The sequence below is a fragment of the Chiloscyllium punctatum genome, chromosome 10 (assembly GCF_047496795.1).
Source record: "Chiloscyllium punctatum isolate Juve2018m chromosome 10, sChiPun1.3, whole genome shotgun sequence".
NCBI lineage: Eukaryota > Metazoa > Chordata > Chondrichthyes > Orectolobiformes > Hemiscylliidae > Chiloscyllium > Chiloscyllium punctatum.
The window spans coordinates 37,845,575-37,865,314 of NC_092748.1; the positions used below are offsets into that span (position 1 = coordinate 37,845,575).

Genomic DNA, 19,740 nt, shown 5'->3' on the forward strand with positions numbered 1-19,740 from the left:
ATAAGCCTATTGTCATTTTGGTCCTGTACTTATAAATTATTGGCTAAATGCACCGGACTTGTTTTTACATCTTATGATTGATGGTATTTTTTATGTAAGATGGTTGTTCAGGTTTAACATTTTTTTGCAGTTTATCTTCATTGTTGTTACAGATTGGCAGTAAGTCTAGTTTTACCAAGCACACGTTCTTGAAGTATCTCCCCCACCATCAGGATATCATGGCACTTTTCTCATTGTACAGTATATTAGTGATTTTTTTTGTTATTCATGGGAAAAGTTAACCATGGCCAATGCGCGCACTGAAATATTTCCCCTATAGTCTAGTGAAATAAAGGCACTGATAAGGTTCAAAAACCAGTAGAAAGTGGAAAGTTTGATTGATTTTCTGAAGATTAGAAAAGATACATAATTTCAGACTGATCAGGTTAATTTGATATGGTTGTCTGCAACTAGATTAAAAACATAATCATCATTCATGGCCAGAAATTAATTATATTTTCAAAGGCTACAGAAATTGGCTGAGATAAAGGCAGAATAGGTACCAAGAAGTAATGAATTCAAGAATTCATGATTTAGAAAAATAGAAGTAATGTTCAAGCTCTTTTTATGTTCCATTTACATTCTTAATCTTTGTGTAGTGCACTCTCTTTCTTTATGTTTGACATTTAATCTTGATGTGAATGTAGTGAATTATATAATGTGCATGATTATGGTTGGCTTTGGCTACCCTCTTCTTTGCAATTTGCATATTTTTAAAGATTACTTTACCTTTTAATATTTGCTTGGGAATGTGGCATGAGTTCTTTGATCCACTGCAGTGAATGTCAACAGTTTCTAATTTTGATTTTATCATAAACACTTGGCCTGCAATTCAATTTTTCATGCAGCCAGGAAGGCATTGACTTGACTGGGGAAGCAGAATTGTTGAAAATGTACAAGGTAAGATTAGAATTTCCATTCTAATGGTACTGCATACAGTTCTGAAGCTATTTTGCCTGATTAGAACTCTTGTTTTTTTTTGGCTTTCCTGTCCAGACTGTTATCCTTCATTATGTTGTCTGCATACATGTTTCAGTTCACTTTGGTTTTCCCACTGGTTCAATCAAACATGACTATCTTCCCACGTAATCTATAAAAGTAAATTACTCTTGGTGAAGCATTATGATTTTAGGATGAAGGTTAAACATATGTATGGATTGCTAATGGCAATTCAAGCATGCAGTGTAAGTAGTATGTTCAGTCTATGTGTATCTTACTTAAGCATAGAAGGAGACAACAGCATTGTTTGAAGAGTGGAGATTCTGACCAAAGAACCATCTTGGAGTTTGGAACAGCATTGTTTTGATTCTCTGTACCCAGATTATTCTGTCCTTCTAATTCTGAAGTATCATTATAAATATATGACCAAAGTTTAAGCCTAAAAATATTTCAGTATTTGAATTTAAAACTTTTGTGTTAATTTACAAATATGAGAGTTCTATTTGTCAGAAGTATCAGTTGGAATACAATTTTAATTATTTTTCTATCAACTATTAGAATACATTGATATCCAGCACCAGTTTCTGTGAGTTAATTATCTGGTCAATGAATCAGGACTAATCGTTTAATTAATTGGCAGTACCTTCAACTACGATTATCATCCTGGATTTTCTAAGATTGCTAGTTTAATTTAGTACATATTTTCTAAATCCTAATCTGCTGTTTGTTTTTCAGATAGTAAACTTCAATCTGGATGATTACCGTTCTTTCTCTCATTTTATCATTCATATATCTAAGGCTAATGTCAATAAACGGGTAAGTGAAAACACAATATGACATTCACACAGTCCTATCTGCTTCCATTTACAAAATATTCTATTTTACCTCCTCCTCTGCTGAAATATTTGCAATTATTGCTTTTTATTTATAATTAGTGATAAACGCATGTATTTGTATAAAAGGAACAAAGAACTAACTCTGGCACTAGAGAGTTGAACATTAATTTAATACATCAGATTTCAGATCCCATCTCTGTTAGTCTTATCCAGATTATCTGGGGGAGGGAAAGTGTTTCGGGAGCATTTGCCTCCCACTTGCTTAAAATGAGGTTCTCAACATTTTAAGAAGCCAGTGATATTGATACCAACTGCACTTTGAAAAGTTCATAATATTTAGCTTTGATTGTCTTATCTGAAAAACTATCCTAGATATAGCTGTTTACCTGAAGCTAATACTTTCTAATATCTATTTGAAAAATGTATATTGCTATTATAAATTTTTGTTGGGCTAGTCCAACTAACTTGTTTGACCCTTAAGTAATATTCTGCTTTTACCCTATCCAAACTATTTACTACTTTGTATGTCTTAATGAAGACTGCATTTACTTCCTGTTGACTGCAGTATACCTGCTGGATTGGCTACAACTGTTAAACTTATTTCTTCCATTGCTGGAAGAACTTAATCTGTTTTTTGAATCATGGCTTACTTTAAAATCTAACAAATCTTTTAACACTGCTGGACTCAGCTTTACGTGGTGTAGAGCATGATGAGAGGCTAGCTATATCTTTATATCTTGGACAGGTGTCCCTGTTACCATTAGGTGCTGAATTCACATTGATACCTTCTGTATGACTATACCGTAATGTTTGTGAATTCACAGACTTTCTACTAATATATAGTTCTATTAAACTTGGTTATCTTTTGGTCCTTTCCGAGTAGTGACCATTTGTTATATGGGAACCTAGCCAGTGAATGACAGCAGGCTATTAAATTGTGTGGAGCATCTTATCAGATTCAATTCAGTCCTTGCCAGTGCTAGCTTATGCACACTTCCAGCAACAGTTGCTGGAGCAGGAGATGGCTGACACAATTTTGAGAACAGGAGTAGACTATTCAGCTCTTGAACCAGTTCTAAATTCCAACTATATTATAGTTGATCTTTACCTTAACTTGACCTACCCATCTGGTTCCATAGTCTTAAATACCCTTGTTTAAATAGTGCATAGTTGAGTCAGGTGTGTTGTCGTCACCACTAACTCTGTACCGACTGACTGAGAGAGAAACATCTTGTCTGTGTGGATCATTTACTTACTACGTAAATTTGCTGATTCGTAGGGATACTTCATGGCATTTTTCTTTCAGCTGAACTGAAAATGAAATTTGAATATTTAATTTGGTGTATAATGTGTCATAATCTTTTGACAGTTTTATTTCTATTTCATTGAACAAAAACAAGTAACAAAGACCACAACTGTCCTCATAAGGCATAATTTGCAGAATCCTCAATTCACGAGTCCTAAAGAGAAATAAATAAACTTATACAGTAAAATTGTCAGGCACTTCATTCGTTATTTTTGTTGCTGCTGTTGAGGAAAAAGATATTGTACTAAAAATTGACAGATGCAAAACAATATAAAATTTTGATGTGGCATGTTGCTAAAAATCTTTGAACCTGTGTGTATTTAATTCATGAGACTTGTCATTATTGAAGCAGGTATTGGATCATGTTAGGGTTGTCACGAGTTGGTAAAAAAATTATATATGCCGAATCAACAGTTTATACTGCAAAACAACGACATGTTATCCTTATTTTAACCTGTGTCTTATTTCAAGAATAGAAGTCCTAGAACAAATGCCCTGATTGTTTAGTAAATTTTCCAAAGGTGGCCTTTGATTTCTGTTTATGTAAGATCTCTGGGTATTCATACTAGTCAAAAGAGCTTGACCTTAAACTGAGTTTTTTTTAATCCCCATATTGCAAAGGTGAACCATATTATTTTTATATGTTGTTGTATAAATATAAAAGCAGTAAAGGTGCTTCACATAGAGTTTGAATGGTTACATTTCTACTTTGTTCTGCAACGGCAAAAGGAACAACTACAATTTAAAGAATAGTTTTGAATAATGTAATTTTATCATGAAGTAGTTAAATTGCTAACTATTTATTTGTTATATGTACCACATATCCCGTTATTTAGTACTTTGGGACCGGCTGGAAAAGTGTTTCATATAACCCTCTGCAATTAAAGGGCTGATTCCTGGAACCTTCAGCATAGGTCTCCCCCACCCACACTGACACTTCAGGGAACCCCTAACCCTCATATTATTTTTCTGATTGCCAGTCACTGATGTCAGATTGAGGGAAGTCAGACTGCTAGCCAAACTAGTCTCACTTGATGTACATGTTGTGGCCAGGATTTCGCTTCTTTATCCTGGGGCTTTGATCATGATAGCGGCAGTGTAGGTGGAGCAGAATCCTATAGCCACTCACTGTCTTTCTTGCACATTTTGCATGTGTCTAGCTTAGATGGCAAAGCCAAGGGGTTAATCAGGAGCCTAACATTCAAACTTGCGTCACCACCATTGCATCTGGAGCTACTGAGGCTCACGAAGAGTTTGATGGCCTCCAACACAATGCAGAAGGAAAAGGTTGGGGCTGCGAAATTGCCTAATAACAGAACAAGTATCCAAGATCAGAATGCTTTCTAACAGTTGATACAATTCTTTCATACTATGGTCAGCCCCAGGGCTGTGACCGGAGGCCTTTTCAGGGTCAGTTCATTGTGAACAGAGTTTCAATTTTGGCATGTTATAGAGCATGAAAACAAAGCCTGTTCTCTTTGGCTCTTTATTCCAAGATCATGGCTTACCACTCCAAAGGGGCACCTTGGCTATCCAAACAAATTTGTAGAGTTCAGATCTGTTTTTAACTAGGTCTAATCTGTATACCATCTATTACATTCCAAATGTACCAACATCCCATTTCATTGGAGGCAGCTGATGATTTAAGTGACCAGCTACTGCTGCAAAACATGCATTTGTGAAACATGCTGCACCCCCAATTGCACCCCGGTGAAGATGGGAATTATCATGTTCAGGATTTTTAGTTTTTGTACAGTTCTCTGATTTTCATCAGAAGGGTCTCCATTGTGTTAAAAACCTGGGCCTGAAATTGTCCTTTAAGAATAGTTTGAGAAAGTTTCTATTAGACACAAAGAGGTAAAAGTATGAAGACATTCTAATTTGTAAATACACAAGTAAGCTTATAAATTCTGTAACTATCCTGTTACATATTCTTTCACAGTTCAACATAGAATGTGAATTCTTGAGGGCAGAGTCCAGAATGATGACCACCCAAGTGACAAATATCCTGTCTTTTGGTACACAAATTTTTTTCCTCATCTTTTACATTTATTACAGAAAGCCTAATTAATTAGCTATGCTCATAAATTGCTTTGAGAAATTAAATTTATTCCTTCTGTTTAGGTACCTCTAGCAACAGAGTTGTTATAAACTCTGCTGGTCTGATTCACAAAGTGAAGCTTCAGAACTTTAATCAGGTACACTGCTATGTTACAGGTGGACTTGTATAGCATTAAAACTTACTTCAACGAGAGATTAACAAGCTTTTACAATTCTATTATTTGTCTCTGTTCCATTTAGATATATCAGGCTTTTAAAATCCATGTAAGGAGTAACTGCCAGTTTACCCATGGTAAGTTATCATTTTAAAACAAGGTGTTTCAGCATGTATCCTTGTTACTTCTTTTTAAAACAAAGTCATACTGAGGCCCTTTGGCCCATCATCTTCACACCATTCATCAAGCAACTATCTACCCTGCCTATTTTCCAGCACTTGACATGAAGCTTTGTGTGCTATGGTATTTAACCAGTTACCATTGTGCAGCATCTGAGACAGGAAAAGTTATGTATTCAGCCAAAGGCCATTTGAAATAGGGTCATAAAGATCCAAGTGCTGCTCCTGGAACACTTAAACATCATCTCAACTCAGAAGGCATTCTACATGTGCCCAGCTAAGCTGTCTTTTACAGATAATGATTAAAATTGGAGACTACTCTGAGCATTTCCTTACTTCAGTTTTGGGTCTAACATTACACCATTGTATACATGGAACCTTTTGAATAGAATAGAAAGATATCTGGTATCAAGGACACATGGTTTCCTTTCTTGTCAGATTTTCATACTTCGCATTTCAGAGCAAACTAGAAGAGTAGAGAACATATTTTCACTGAAGAAACCAAACTTTTGTTTTCATGGAGATCTTCTTACTGTTTCATATAATTTTTGAAAATATTTTCAGTTGGTTAAAGGCTGATGATACTTTATCTATTCTCAATTGAGGCATTTGTCTGTTTCTCCCTGCATATGTACAGATAAGTGAAGTCCTCTTTTGAAGTCAACATTATTTTGATGGATTTATGTGTTTCCTTGTTAATAATGCCACTGATAATCTCCCTTCTTCTGGAATTATAGCTGGGTTGAAGTCTTCCTTTAAAATTCTTTTTGCAACAAGGTGGTATGTTTTCAAGCAGCAAACAGGACTCAAAGCTTTTAAAAGAAATTCGAGAGAGAAAGGTGGGTAGGCTGTTGCACCCGAAGTCCTTTACCAGTTTCTGCCTGCAAGTTTGGGCCACGTGATCTCTCCAACCATTCATTACATTTTTATCTTGCTGAGAGAGGAAGGAGTCATACCATGCATCCAGAAGGCCTTTATTTCCATAGAAGTCTCCATCTCAATGCCAAGGAGATATATGTAGCCATGAAATGAAATAAATTAGTTTGTGTCCATCTTAGGTTTCAATATCCTTTTGTTTCAGGTAAAAACTGCTATTTTAAAAGCCTAACATATGGAAAGAGCTGATGCAATTCATAGAATCATGCAGTACAGATGAGGCCTTTTGGCCTATCAGGTCTTTGCCACCAAACAAAGCTGCCACCTACACTTTCCCACACGAGGCACATAACTCTGAATGTGATGACACTTCAGATGCAGATGCAAATACCTTTTTAAAGATTGTGAAGTTTCCTGCCTTAACTCTCCTCCTGGGCAGTGCATTCCAGACCTCTCATCACTCTCTGGGTGAAAAGGTTTAACCTCAAATCTGCTCTAAAATTTCTGCCTTCCACTTTGAAATTATGTCCCTTTTTAATTGACCCTTCAACTAGGAAGAACAGCTGTTTTCTATTCACGGTGGCTCAGTGGTTAGCACCGCTGTATCACAGTTCCAGGAACTCCGGTTCGATTCCACTCTCAGGTGACCATCTGTCTGGAGTTTGCACATTCTCACTGTGTCTGTGTGGGTTTTCTCTGGGTGCACCGGTTTCCTCCCACAATTCAAAGATGTGCAGGTTAGGTGAATTAGCCATGCTAACTTGCCCATAGTATGCAGGGATGTGTACGTTAGGTGCATTAGTCAGGGGTAAATGTAGACTAAAGGGGAATGGGTTTGGTGGGATACTCTTCGGAGGGTCAGTGTGGACTTGTTGGGCTGAAGGGCCTGTTTCCACACCAAAGGGATTCTATGATTCATCCTGTCTAACTGTAAGGATTCTATGCTTCATTCTGTCTATGCCCCTCATAATTTTATACGTCTCTATCAGGTGCCCCCTTCCCCTTACACTTCACTGATGCAAAAAAAAGAACTTATTCAGCCTCACTTCATAGTTGAAATGCACCATCCTAAGCAACATCCCAGTGGATCTCCCTTGCATCCTTTCCACCTCAATCACATCCTTCTTATAGTGTGGTGATGAGAACTGCATGCAGTGCTACAACTATGGTCAAACCTAAGGTCAGTACAGCTCTGCATGACCTCCCTGCTCTTATAATCTGTGCTGTGACTGATAAAGGCAAGCATTCCATATACCTTAACTACCCTGTTCACCTGTCCTGCAACCTTCAGGGATCTGTGAACAAGCACCCCAAGATCCCTCTGAGGTTTCTAGTGTCTTACCATTCCTTGATTACTCCTTTGTCTTGTTCCTTCCAAAATGCATTGCTTCACATTTAGAAGAGTTAAATTGCATCTGCTCATCTGATCAATCTACTTATATCCTCCTGTAACTTAACACGTTCTTTCTCACTAGACAAAAAAAACCCCAAAGAATTGCGGATGCTGGGAATGAGAAACAAAATGCTGGAAAAACTCAGGAGGTGTGGCAGAATCCGTGCTGGGACAGCAGAATTAATATTTCAGGTCCAGTGACCCTGCTCCGGACCTCCTCGCTGTCAATCACGTGTCATCCACAAACTTATTCAAACCCCCATCCTCAGTATTTTCATCTACATCATTTATGAATATCACAAACAATAAGGGACTCGGAGCTGATCTCTACGGCATGCCACTGCACACTGGGCTGCAGTCACACAAACAGCCTCCAACCACTAACCTCTGTCTCCTGTCACCAAGCCAATTTTGGATCTATTTTGTCAAGTTCCCCTGGATCCCATGTCCTTTATCAGTTTCCCATGTGGGACCTTGTCATAGGCCTTGCTGAAATCCAGAAACTGTACTAACTACCGTACCCAAACACTTGGTCACTCCTTGAAAAATTCCACCAGATTCGTAAGGCATGATCTCCCTTTGACAAAGCCATTCTGACTATCCCTGATCAAATCTTGCCTCACTAAATGGAGATGAACTTTCTCCTTCACTATTGTAGTTTAGCATTTGAAATTGCATTTTCGGAACAAGCATCATTTAATATCTGGACTGTAAACTTTTATTTTCAAACAGAACTATAAACAATCATCTAGTCGCACTGAAGTTGAATTTAAATCCTAAATCTGCTGCGTGATGACATCGGTGGCTATTTTCACTGTTTTGTTCCCACTGTTGTTCACAGAATTTTTTGAATGATTTCAGTTTTGATTTTAAAATCACTGACACTTTGATAAAGCACTCTTTTACATTTTCATCCATGAACAGTTTTCTTGTAACAAAGCCTCTTGAACTGCTATAAAACTATCAGAAGTTGAGTTTTCTTGGTGATCCCACCCGCAACATATTCCTGGGTTTCTCTGTCTTTTCATTTCTTTCACCCCTTTCTTTGTGTTGCTCCAGTGGGATAGCTTTCAGCTAAGCCGCTGTGCTTTTGATATTTCTGTTGGCAAATTTCTCGTTGTAAATGAGACATAGGGAGGCCAGACAAATTTGGGATCAATCAAAAATAAATTAGTCCATTCATCTTCGAATTCCCGATTTTTAATTCTTTTCTTTTTTGCACCCATTTTCAAAGTCGCTTCAATACAAGAGCCAAATTTTGTTTTCTTCAGTGATATGTCTGCTTTCACGTGACACGTGTTCACCATCACAGCTTAAAAATGTGTTGCTGGAAAAGTGCAGCAGGTCAGGCAGCATCAAAGGAGAAGGCGAATCGACGTTTCAGGCATAAGCCCTTCTTCAGGAATGAGCAGGGTGTGCCAAGCAGGCTAAGATAAAAGGTAGGGAGGAGGGACTTGGGGGAGAGGCGTTGGGGGAGAGGGTTCCTAGGCGGAAGATGAGTCACTTTTCCTCCAGTGGTCGTGTTGCCATAGTCTGGCGATGAAGGAGGCCAAGGACCTGCATGCCCTTGGCTGAGTGGGAGGGGGAGTTAAAGTGTTCAGCCACGGGGCGGTTGAGTTGGTTGGTGCGGGTGTCCCAGAGGTGTTCTCTGAAACTTTCCGCAAGTAGGCGGCCTGTCTCCCCAATTTTTAGGAGGCCACATCGGGTGCAGTGGATGCAGTAAATGATGTGTGTGGAGGTGCAGGTGAATTTCTGATGGATATTGAAGGATTCTTGGGCCCTTGGACGGAAGTGAGGGGGGAGGTGTGGGCGCAAGTTTTGCATTTTTTGCGGTTGCAGGGGAAGGCGCCGGGAGTGGAGGTTGGGTTAGTGGGGGGGTGTGGATCTGACAAGGGAGTCGCGGAGGGAATAGGTCCTGGTGGCGATTGAAGGGGCGGGGTTCAAGGGTGGAGGAGCGGGAAGTGGAGGAGATGCGGTGGAGAGCATCGGCAATTGGAGGGGCGGGGTTCTAGGGCGGAGGAGCGGGAAGTGGAGGAGATGCGGTGGAGAGCATCGTCAACCACGTCTGAGGGGAAATTCCCTCCAATCGCCTCCCCACCCCTATCAGCGTTCCGGAAAGACCACTCCCTCCGCGACCCCCTTGTCAGATCCACGCCCCCCCCCACCAACCCAACCTCCACTCCCGGCACCTTCCCCTGCAACCGCAAAAAATGCAAAACTTGCAACCACACCTCTCCCCTCACTTCCCTCCAAGGCACCAAGGGATCCTTCAGTATCCATCAGAAATTCACCTGCACCTCCACACACGTCATTTACTGCATCCGCTGCACCCGATGTGACCTCCTATACATTGGGGAGACAGGCCGCCTACTTGCGGAAAGTTTCAGAGAACACCTCTGGGACACCCGCACCAACCAACCCAACCGCCCCGTGGCTGAACACTTTAACTCCCCCTCCCACTCTGCCAAGGACATGCAGGTCCTTGGCCTCCTCCATCGCCAGACCATGGCAACACGACACCTGGAGGAAGAGCGACTCATCTTCCGCCTAGGAACCCTCCAGCCGCAGGGGATGAATGCAGATTTCTCCAGTTTCCTCATTTCCCCTCCTCCCACCTTTTCTCAGTCCCAGCCCTCAGACTCAGCACCGCCTTCTTGACCTGCAATCTTCTTCCCAACCTCTCCGCCCCCACCCCCTCTCCGCCCTATCACCTTCACCTTAACCTCCTTCCACCTATCACATTCCCAACGCCCCTCCCACAAGTTCCTCCTCCCTACCTTTTATCTTAGCCTGCTTGGCACGCCCTGCTCATTCCTGAAGAAGGGCTTATGCCTGAAACGTCGATTCTCCTTCTCCTTTGATGCTGCCTGACCTGCTGCGCTTTTCCAGCAACACATTTTTAAGCTCTGATCTCCAGCATCTACAGTCCTCACTTTCTCCTATTTCATCATCACAGCATCAGCACCAGGGCTAGAGTGAGTGCATTTATTGATTTAAAGTCTTCAAGCATGTGAACAGCATCAAGGGTACTCTGATGTGCTAAACTAATCAACTTCCAGCTCAGTCCTGTCCCCATGACTTGTCCTACCTGCCTATCTTCTTTTCCATCTATCCACTCCACCCTCCTTCCTGACCTATCACCTTCATCCCCTCCCCCACTCACCTATTGTACTCCATGCTACTTTCTCCCCACCCTCACCCTCCTCTAGTTTATCTCTCCACGTTTCAGGCTCTCTGCCTTTATTTCTGATGAAGGGCTTTTGCCCGAAATGTCAATTTTGCTGCTCCTCGGCTGCTGCCTGAACTGCTGTGCTCTTCCAGCACCACTCATCCAAAATCCATAAACTAATCAACGCCCTACTTCTGCATCTACCTAATTTTAGTGCACTTATTCATTCATACCAATCAATTAGCTTTTGATTGCAGCAATTAATCAGTTTACATAATTTTTGGCCAACGTTTCAGTGCAGCCAGAGTGAATGCAATATTTTATTGATTAAGTCCTTTTCACAACTCTTGATTAGATGTGGGCGAAGTGCAGGCTGCCATTTTTCCTGGTGAAGCATTCAACACATAATTTTTTTACAGCTGCTTTTTTAAAAAAAGTTTTCAATGGCAGCACGTTGTCGGAGGAAGTCACGGAAAACTGAAAGCATTTAAAATTTGATAGATGCCAGTTTGGTGGCTGCATGGTCCTGGCCCCATCCTGAGCCTAGAACTATGAAACTTGCAATGTAGATATGTGTTTCACAGCACCTCCCTCAACCCACTCCCATTTCTGGAAAAAGGTGTTTAGCTGCAGCTGAAATGGCACCTTGTTGAAAATCCATGATCTTCCAAAAGTAGATCTCTTTGTTTTCACAACTACTTCCATGCTGAGGTATCAAAAAACTTTTTTTTAATAAGTTAACACAAGATAGGCCACTTTCTTCCATACTTACTGTAATTTGGTAGCAAAGTTTGATCCCTGAGCAAAATGACAATACCATAAGGTAAGTCTTCTAAAAGTGGGAAGGAAACAAAAACACTACGGTAGAGCTGTGGTTGTTCATGAGGGACTTCAGAAAATCATTGGATATTTGAGTACTCAGCATTCAATTCTAAGTTTTAATACCACCACTCCTATGTAATGATGTTAATTTTAATGACTTGAGGGACAGCTGATTAAAAAGTCCTGAAGAGATTTAATTTTTTCAACTTTGAATAGTTTTCACTATTTTTAAGGTGTTATTTTACCAAGTAACATCTTCAAACTGGTTATTGTTAATGTTCAAGGTCAATGTAAATGCTTCCTTAATGTGTTAGTTACATAAGTCTCTTTTTTAATTTGACAGGGAAGACAGAGGATGTGTACAGGTTTCATGTACCATGGTCACATGAAGATTTTGTTGTGACAACAAGGCCAGTATTTTATAACTTGATAGACTTGACTATCTTAAAGTTTAATCTTCATGTTTTCATATGTAATATTTATGACAATCTGGTTTTACTTTCATTCCTTCTCCTTTTTCTCTGTTACTTTTTGTACTATTTTTGTCCCTTCCTATCCAAGGAGAATTGGAACCAAGTGGACTCTGACCTTCTGACTGTGGGAGAAATTGTCTTAATACCTCTGTCTGCATGCAAAAGAGGAAATAGAGTTCAGGGTGGGAGGGAAAGCAGATTTAAGCAGGGGCTCACTTTGGGACAAATCAATGAGTGCCAGGGCATCAGAATTAAAAAGGGCAAGAATCTGAGATCTGGTTTAGGTGAAAGAGCAGAGTCTCAGCAAAAGACAAAGGGATGAGTATCTGAGTTTTGTTAAACCTCTCCCTTAGACAGAATGGATGTCTTACTGATGCAAATGCATTTATTTCGGAGTTCCAGCCAAGCCAGAACGGTGTTCCCAGAGTTAACTACAAAGTGTACAAATAAGAAAGAAAATCTAAGGGCCTTAATTGGGAAGGCCATGACCTTGATAGTTTTGAGAGGAAGAAATGATAAAACAGTGAAGTCTAGAGGAGGAGTTGAAGGATTTGACAAGACAGAGTGTGAATGCTGGGGTAGGAAAGTCAGAATTGGTGTCAGTTAATAGTAGGAATGACCGCGTGTCAACAATCTCAAGTTCAGCATGGACAAGTCATTGGTGAGATTTGGCTTGCACTGATTAATAAGTTTCTGAACACATATAACTAATAATCAATGTCAGATACTTTACACACATCGAAGTGTAACATTAAGTAGATTAATACAGCATTTTAGATATAGAATCATAGAGATATACAGCATGGAAAGAGATCCTTTGGTCCAACTTATTCATGCCGACCAGATATTCTCAATGAACGTAGTCCCATTTGACAGCATTTGGCCCAAATCTCTTTTAAACCCTTCCTATTCATTTAACCAACCAAATGCCTTTTAAATGTTGTAATTGTACCAGCCTTCACCACTTCCTCTGGCAGCTCATTCCTTATATGCATCACCCCCTGCATGAAAAGTTGCCCCTTAGGTCTGTTTTAAATCTTTCTCCTCTCACCTTAAATGTATGACTTCGAGTTTTGGACTCCCCACCCCAGGGAAAAGACTTAGTCTATTTACCCTACCCATGTCCTTATGATTGTATAAACCTCTATAAGGTCACCTCTCGGCCTCTGAAATTCTGGGAAAATAGTCCCAGCCTATTCATCCTCTTCCTTAGCTCAAGCCCTCCAACCCTGGCAACATCCTTGTCAATTTTTTCTGAACCCTTTCACATTTCACAACATCCTTCCTATAGTAGCGAGACCAGAATTTCACACAGTATTCCAAAAGTGGCCAAACTATTGACCTGTACAGCTGCAACATGGCCTCCCAACTCCTCCCCTTACTCAATGCACTGACCAATAAAAGAAAGCATACCAAACAACTTCTTCACTATCCTATCTACCTGTGACTCCATTTTCAAGGAACTATGAACCTGCACTCCAAGGTTTCTTTGTTCAGCAACACTCCCCAGGAGCTTACCAGTAAGTGTATAAGTCCTGCTAAGATTTGCTTTCCCCAAATGCAGCACCTCACATTTATCTAAGTTAAATTCTATCTGCTCGGCCCATTGGCCCATCTGATCAAGATACCATGAGCATGCTAAAATCTGAATTTTTCTCATAAGGTACAAAACTAAATATTAAGTCTTCTGTGTGATAATATCATTTCTTGTGGGCATTACTGATTTTAAAATAATCAAGCAATATACATGTAATGATGCAATTGCATTTGATCACTTTCTAAAAATATCCAAGTGACCATTATATAACAAGGTGGAACAAAAGCTCACAATTAGTGTATGATTTTCTGTCACTGACCTTCTAAACATTTCAACTTGATTTTATTGACAGTGTTGCAGAATGAAGGGGTGTAAAGTACTTACATGGCATATCTATAGATTTTTTTTTGCCAACTAAGAAGGTGGAGAGCAGTTGTTTTGAGTTAATGATGATGACTGATGCAGCAGGAATTTGGCATTTATCGATCTTGACAGCCTGTAAAATGGAATGTATGGGCGAATCACTTGGACCTAATTGGGACTGAAAGTGTGGGAAGTCAAGTTTGCTAAGCTTTCAAACAGTTCCTAGACTGCTGTTTGTGTTTGAGAGAGATTGGTGAACCAATTTCATCTGTTTTTGTTTTTGCTAAGATTGTTTATTTGAAGACACCCCACATTGACATGCATCTGAATCATATTTAAAGCAGTTTTGTTCAGTATGATTTCGATGCTCATTAAACTTGTAGCGATCAGATCATCATAATCCCCACATGATCTAAAACACGTATGATTTAACAAAGCAGAAGCACAATCTATTGACAATATATTTTAGTTTTTAAACCATCAGCAACATCAGGATAAGAGCTACGAAAGGGTTTTACAAACTAACTATTGGCAAAGCAGATTCTGCTGTACACACTCTCAAAGACTGGTGCTACTCTGTTATCTGAAACAGTATATCCTGACCATCTGCTCCTGTTTATTTTTTAAAAACTCTTCAGAAGTACTTTTTTCTAAATTTGTACATTTTGAGATTTGGGGAGGTCAGAATCAGAAGTCAAAATAGAATTGAATCAGTATATCTGTCTGCAGTAATTTCTGCACTCTAACTCTTGCTTTGCTATGTTCAGTCGCCTGCTATTTCAACAGTGTCTGTCATTTAATATGCCCTTTGCTCACATTTGACTTGCTGTAATCTTACCTTTTTGACTCAGTGGTATCCCGTTCCTGTCAATCGCTCATTTCAACAGAGTTGTTAAGATGAAGGTTGGATGCATTGAATTGGTGCTGCATCATCCATTTTGCCAAAATTATACTTGGCAACCTTCGGTGGCAGTCATTCAGCACTCTCTGTTGCTCACACACCTCAACTGTTTTGAGAAAACTGCCAACTACCATTTAAAGCAAACCATATTCATAAAGTAGCATCCCCAGTTTCATTAATTTCCCTTGTTTATGGTTTGGTGATAATAGAATTTTTCAGTTGCAGACTTAATGAATTTGGAGAATCATTGGCTTCCTCAGTGTCGGCTGGGTACTGATGGCTAGCATGATGAGAATGCTGATAATCCATTGTTTAATCCAACGTGCTGAAAAGTAACAACTGCAGACCTGAGAGAATGTTCACCAGGAACAACCCCTCATCATGGCTTGTTGACCCTTATTTGATGTCCCATAGTGACAGGATCCTTTTTAGCCATTTAGGAACTGCCCAAGGCCCCTCTCAGCTCTCAACATAAATGGATCATCAAGATCGTCTAGGCTACAACTAAGGTGTAGTCCAAACAATGACTATGTAATGCTAAACAAAATAACTAGACTCCCCAGTAAAACTTATAGAGCAGTCACACTGCTGTTCTTCCAAAGGCTGGCCCTGCTTTCAGTGTTTCATACATACTCATTTACAAGCAGCCACTGAGAACAGGCAGAAAAAAGATAATGGATGGCAGCTTGCATGACACTAGAAACCTGACAACTGAACTAGATTATGATTAGTGAATTCTGGTCTGACCAATATACAATTCCTGTCTAACAGCAACATGGTTGATTTGTGCTTGCTCAGTTAGGGATGGGCAACAAATAACAGCTGAGTAAGTGAGATCCAAACTCATAACTCATCATTGCAACTTTAACTCAATTTAGTATTATGTGGCATCAGTTCCTTACACATGGGATATGACACAATACTGGTTTAAAAAATTTCTTTCCCTTGTATACATAAAGCAATACTTCATCACTTTAAAAGGAGCTTTATAATTTGGATAAAAAGTGATCGACCAGAAACCGTGCAATGAATTTTCCTATTGGATCATAATCCCAATATGAGGCTCAGTTCTGGGTCTGGAACCTAGAAGCTGCTACAGCAGGAGGTTCCTTGCACTCTTCCCACATGTCCTTTGTGCTCTTCCCACACATAACCAATTAAGATCTGTCTCTTGCAGCCAAATTCAATTAAGGACTGCATTTGGCCCAGTAAAGTGGGAGGCCCAATCAGAAGACCTTTTGCCATGTATAAAATGGAAATATTCTTAACCATATTGTTAAAAAATGAAGAACTTCTCATGACCTCAGCTATCAGGCCACTGCTGTGGAGAGGGGTTCCGTTTGCTTACATCCCAGTGGAGTATTGGTATGATGGAAATAAGATATTTCCTGGAAGGCTGCATTAAGCTCATTTCTCGGCTTTGGCCTCTACAGGAACGTTGCAGTAGGGTTGGCATCTTTCCTCTAATTGGCCAAATAATGGACCTATTTGGCTACCCGCTGTTGCTAGGCAGATAACCACAGCCAAGCCCAGTCTCTTCCAGCAACACCATTCGGAATCAGGAACATATTGACTAGTCTATTCAATTTATTCTTTCCTACTTTTGTTCCAATTCCTGCCTGTTAATATTGCTTTCAGAGGTGCAACTAGACTTGCTGAGTGTTTTCAGAATTATCTGTTCATATTTCAGATTTCTATTATCTGTGGATTCATACTTTTTAAAATGTGCCTCATCAGATTCTGTTTCTGTTTCAAAGAGCACACAGATCCATATTTACTGTGTAGGAAGCTCTAATATTGACAAGATGCTGTTATGTCTCCAGTGATTTGAAAGTTACTAATGGAATAGTGTCTGAGGCAAAGTATTGGTTCTTAGCAATAGATAAAGTTGCTGCAGAATTTATTTTAGTTAAATTGGTTTGCTGTATTGAATTCTAATATTCTGATATTTTAATTTCAGTGTGCCTTCTTCTACTGTGATCTTTGCTAAACTTCACAGTGCAAGACCTGAAAATGATAGCTCTGTACCAGAGTTGCAACTTCACACGGCTAGAAGTTGTCAATATGAGGTAGATCACAGTCTTGTTTACTCTTCTGTAAATAATTTTGCCCATCTAGCACGATAATTTGTATCAGAGTTGAGAGTGAGTGCTAGAGAAGCACAGTATGTCAGGCAGCATCCGAGGAGCAGGAGAATCAGCGTTTCGGGCATAAACCCTTCAACAGGAATCCTGATCCAGCACTACACCCTCGACTCTGAGCTCCAGCAGATTAAAGAGGCTGCATAAATGAGTCAATGTTGACCGTGAGCATGGTTATATGAGTTCTTGTGTATGGGACCAATAACTTATCTATGAATCTCAAGCATGTGCTTTCATCTCCGGTGCATTAAATTTTCCTTGTTGATTTCAAATTTTAAGATTTATGTCTCCAAGTTAAACATATTTCCTAAGATTCCCAAGAACACAATCTGAACATACAACAACTTCAGGTCAAACAGATTTTTAGTAATTAAAAATGTTGCTAAAAATTGAGGCTTTTCACCTTCCACTCATCAGCTTAAATTCAGAAATGCTAAATTTCAAACTATTATAAGAATTCATACTACAAAAAAAGGTTATAATTGGTTGGCAGGTTGAATGTTATTGGCTGGGGCTTTGTCATGGAGAAAACAATATGGGCTTGTAGGCTGTTCAGGCTCCCAGGCAATTCAATAATCTTCCCATTGCTTGCCTTCATTGGTCAGTGCATTGAGTGTAGGAGTTAAGCTGTCATGTTGCGGCTGTACAAGAAATTGATGAGGTCACTTCTAGAATAATGCGTTCAATTCTTGTCTCCCTGCTACAGGAAAGATGTCATTAAACTTGAAAGAGTTCAGAAAAGATTTATAAGGATGTTCCCGGGATTGGTGTGTTTGAGCTATGGGGAGAGGCTAATTAGGCTGTGGCATTTTTCCCTGGAGCATCAGACTGAGGGCTGATCTTACTGATGTTTTCAAGGTTTGTGAGAAGGTTTGTAGCTCAGGTGCTCGTTGTTGTGGTTCTGTTCGCTGAGCTGGGAATTTGTGTTACAGACGTTTCGCCCCCTGTCTAGGTGACATCCTCAGTGCTTGGGAGCCTCCTGTGAAGCGCTCCTGTGAAGAGCCTCCGGCATTTATAGTGGTTTGTCTCTGCTGCTTCCGGTTGTCAGTTCCAGCTGTCCGCTGCAGTGGTCGGTATATTGGGTCCAGGTCGATGTGCTTATTGATTGAATCTGTGGATGACTGCCATGCCTCTAGGAATTCCCTGGCTGTTCTCTGTTTGGCTTGTCCTATAATAGTAGTGTTATCCCAGTCGAACTCATGTTGCTTATCATCTGCGTGTGTGGCTACTAAGGATAGCTGGTCGTGCCGTTTCGTGGCTAGTTGGTGTTCATGGATACGGATCATTAGCTGTCTTCCTGTTTGTGCTATGTAGTGTTTTGTGCAGTCCTTGCATGGGATTTTGTACACTACATTGGTTTTGCTCATGCTGGGTATCGGGTCCTTCGTTCTGGTGAGTTGTGGCAAATATGACTAGATCAGTTTAGGTCAGCATGGACAAGTTGGACCGGAGTGTCTGTTTCTGTGCTGTATACCTCTATGATTTGATTTGATTCAATTTATTATTGTCACATATACCTAGGAACAGTGAACAGTTTTGTTTTTCATGCAGATCATACCATACAAAGTGCAGTAGAGTAATAGAACAAAGTGAAAAATACAATGTTACAGCTGCAGAGAGAAGTTGCACAGAGAGTGAGATCCGCATTAAAATTTGAGAAGTCCATTCGGAAGTCTAATAATAATGGGAAAGAAGCTGTTCTTGAAACTATTCATACATGTATACAAACTTTTATATGTTCTGCCCGATGGAAGAGGAGGGATGAAATTATAACCAGGGTGGGAGGGATGTATGATTATGTTGGTTGCTTTCCCAAGGCAGTGGGAAGTAAAGATGGCTCTGACTCAAAGTCTTGAACACATTCCTTTGTTTGCAGAGAATGGGTCCCTACATAAGAATGTATGTCACTTCTAGCAACTTTAATTTGGTTGTTATGCTTCTTACTAGGGTAGTTTATTCTGTAAGTGCCCCATCACCAAATCGTATCTAACAATGGATGATTTGTTTTACGTTTTATGAGTGCAGGCTGCTTGAGTACAGTCTGTATCATGCTTACTACAAAGTACCAAAAAGTCATGATGCCATTTAATTCCATCAGCCAATTGCTGAAGCATACCTGGCATTACAGCAGTGCTGAAATTCATATGCAACATTGCTCAATTGTGTGACAGGCCAAATGTCCTTTTGAACTGATGGCAACATTTTCTTCCTGGAAAATACCACTTATGCAGTCACTGCATTTTGCAGGATGAAACAGCTTGCTTAACCTGTTGTTCAAGTGTTTACTTAGAAATGAATTTCAGTTTCAATGTGATGTCATTATGGTGGCACATTGGCTCAGTGGTTAGCACTGCTGCCTCACAGCACCAGGGATCCGGGTTTGATTCCAGCCTCGGGCAACTGTCTGTGTGGAGTTTGCACGTTCTCCCCATGTCTGCGTGGGTTTCCTCCGGGTGCTCCAGTTTCCTCCCACAATCCAAAGATGTGCAGGTGAGGTGAAATGGCCAAATTAAATTGCCTATAGTTTCAGGCCTGTGTAGATTAGGTGAA

General features: G+C 40.1%; 1 protein-coding gene across 1 annotated transcript in view; it reads left to right on the top strand.

Moving 5' to 3' along the window:
• pgap1 (post-GPI attachment to proteins inositol deacylase 1) overlaps positions 1 to 19,740 on the top strand; it is a 170,875-nt gene that overhangs the window by 46,232 nt on the left and 104,903 nt on the right. The window contains exons 12-18 of the mRNA XM_072578291.1: positions 888 to 939; positions 1,714 to 1,794; positions 5,063 to 5,138; positions 5,245 to 5,318; positions 5,422 to 5,473; positions 12,119 to 12,185; positions 17,010 to 17,118. Of these exons, the coding sequence (XP_072434392.1) occupies positions 888 to 939; positions 1,714 to 1,794; positions 5,063 to 5,138; positions 5,245 to 5,318; positions 5,422 to 5,473; positions 12,119 to 12,185; positions 17,010 to 17,118 (511 nt within the window). The remainder of the gene's footprint in view (positions 1 to 887; positions 940 to 1,713; positions 1,795 to 5,062; positions 5,139 to 5,244; positions 5,319 to 5,421; positions 5,474 to 12,118; positions 12,186 to 17,009; positions 17,119 to 19,740) is intronic.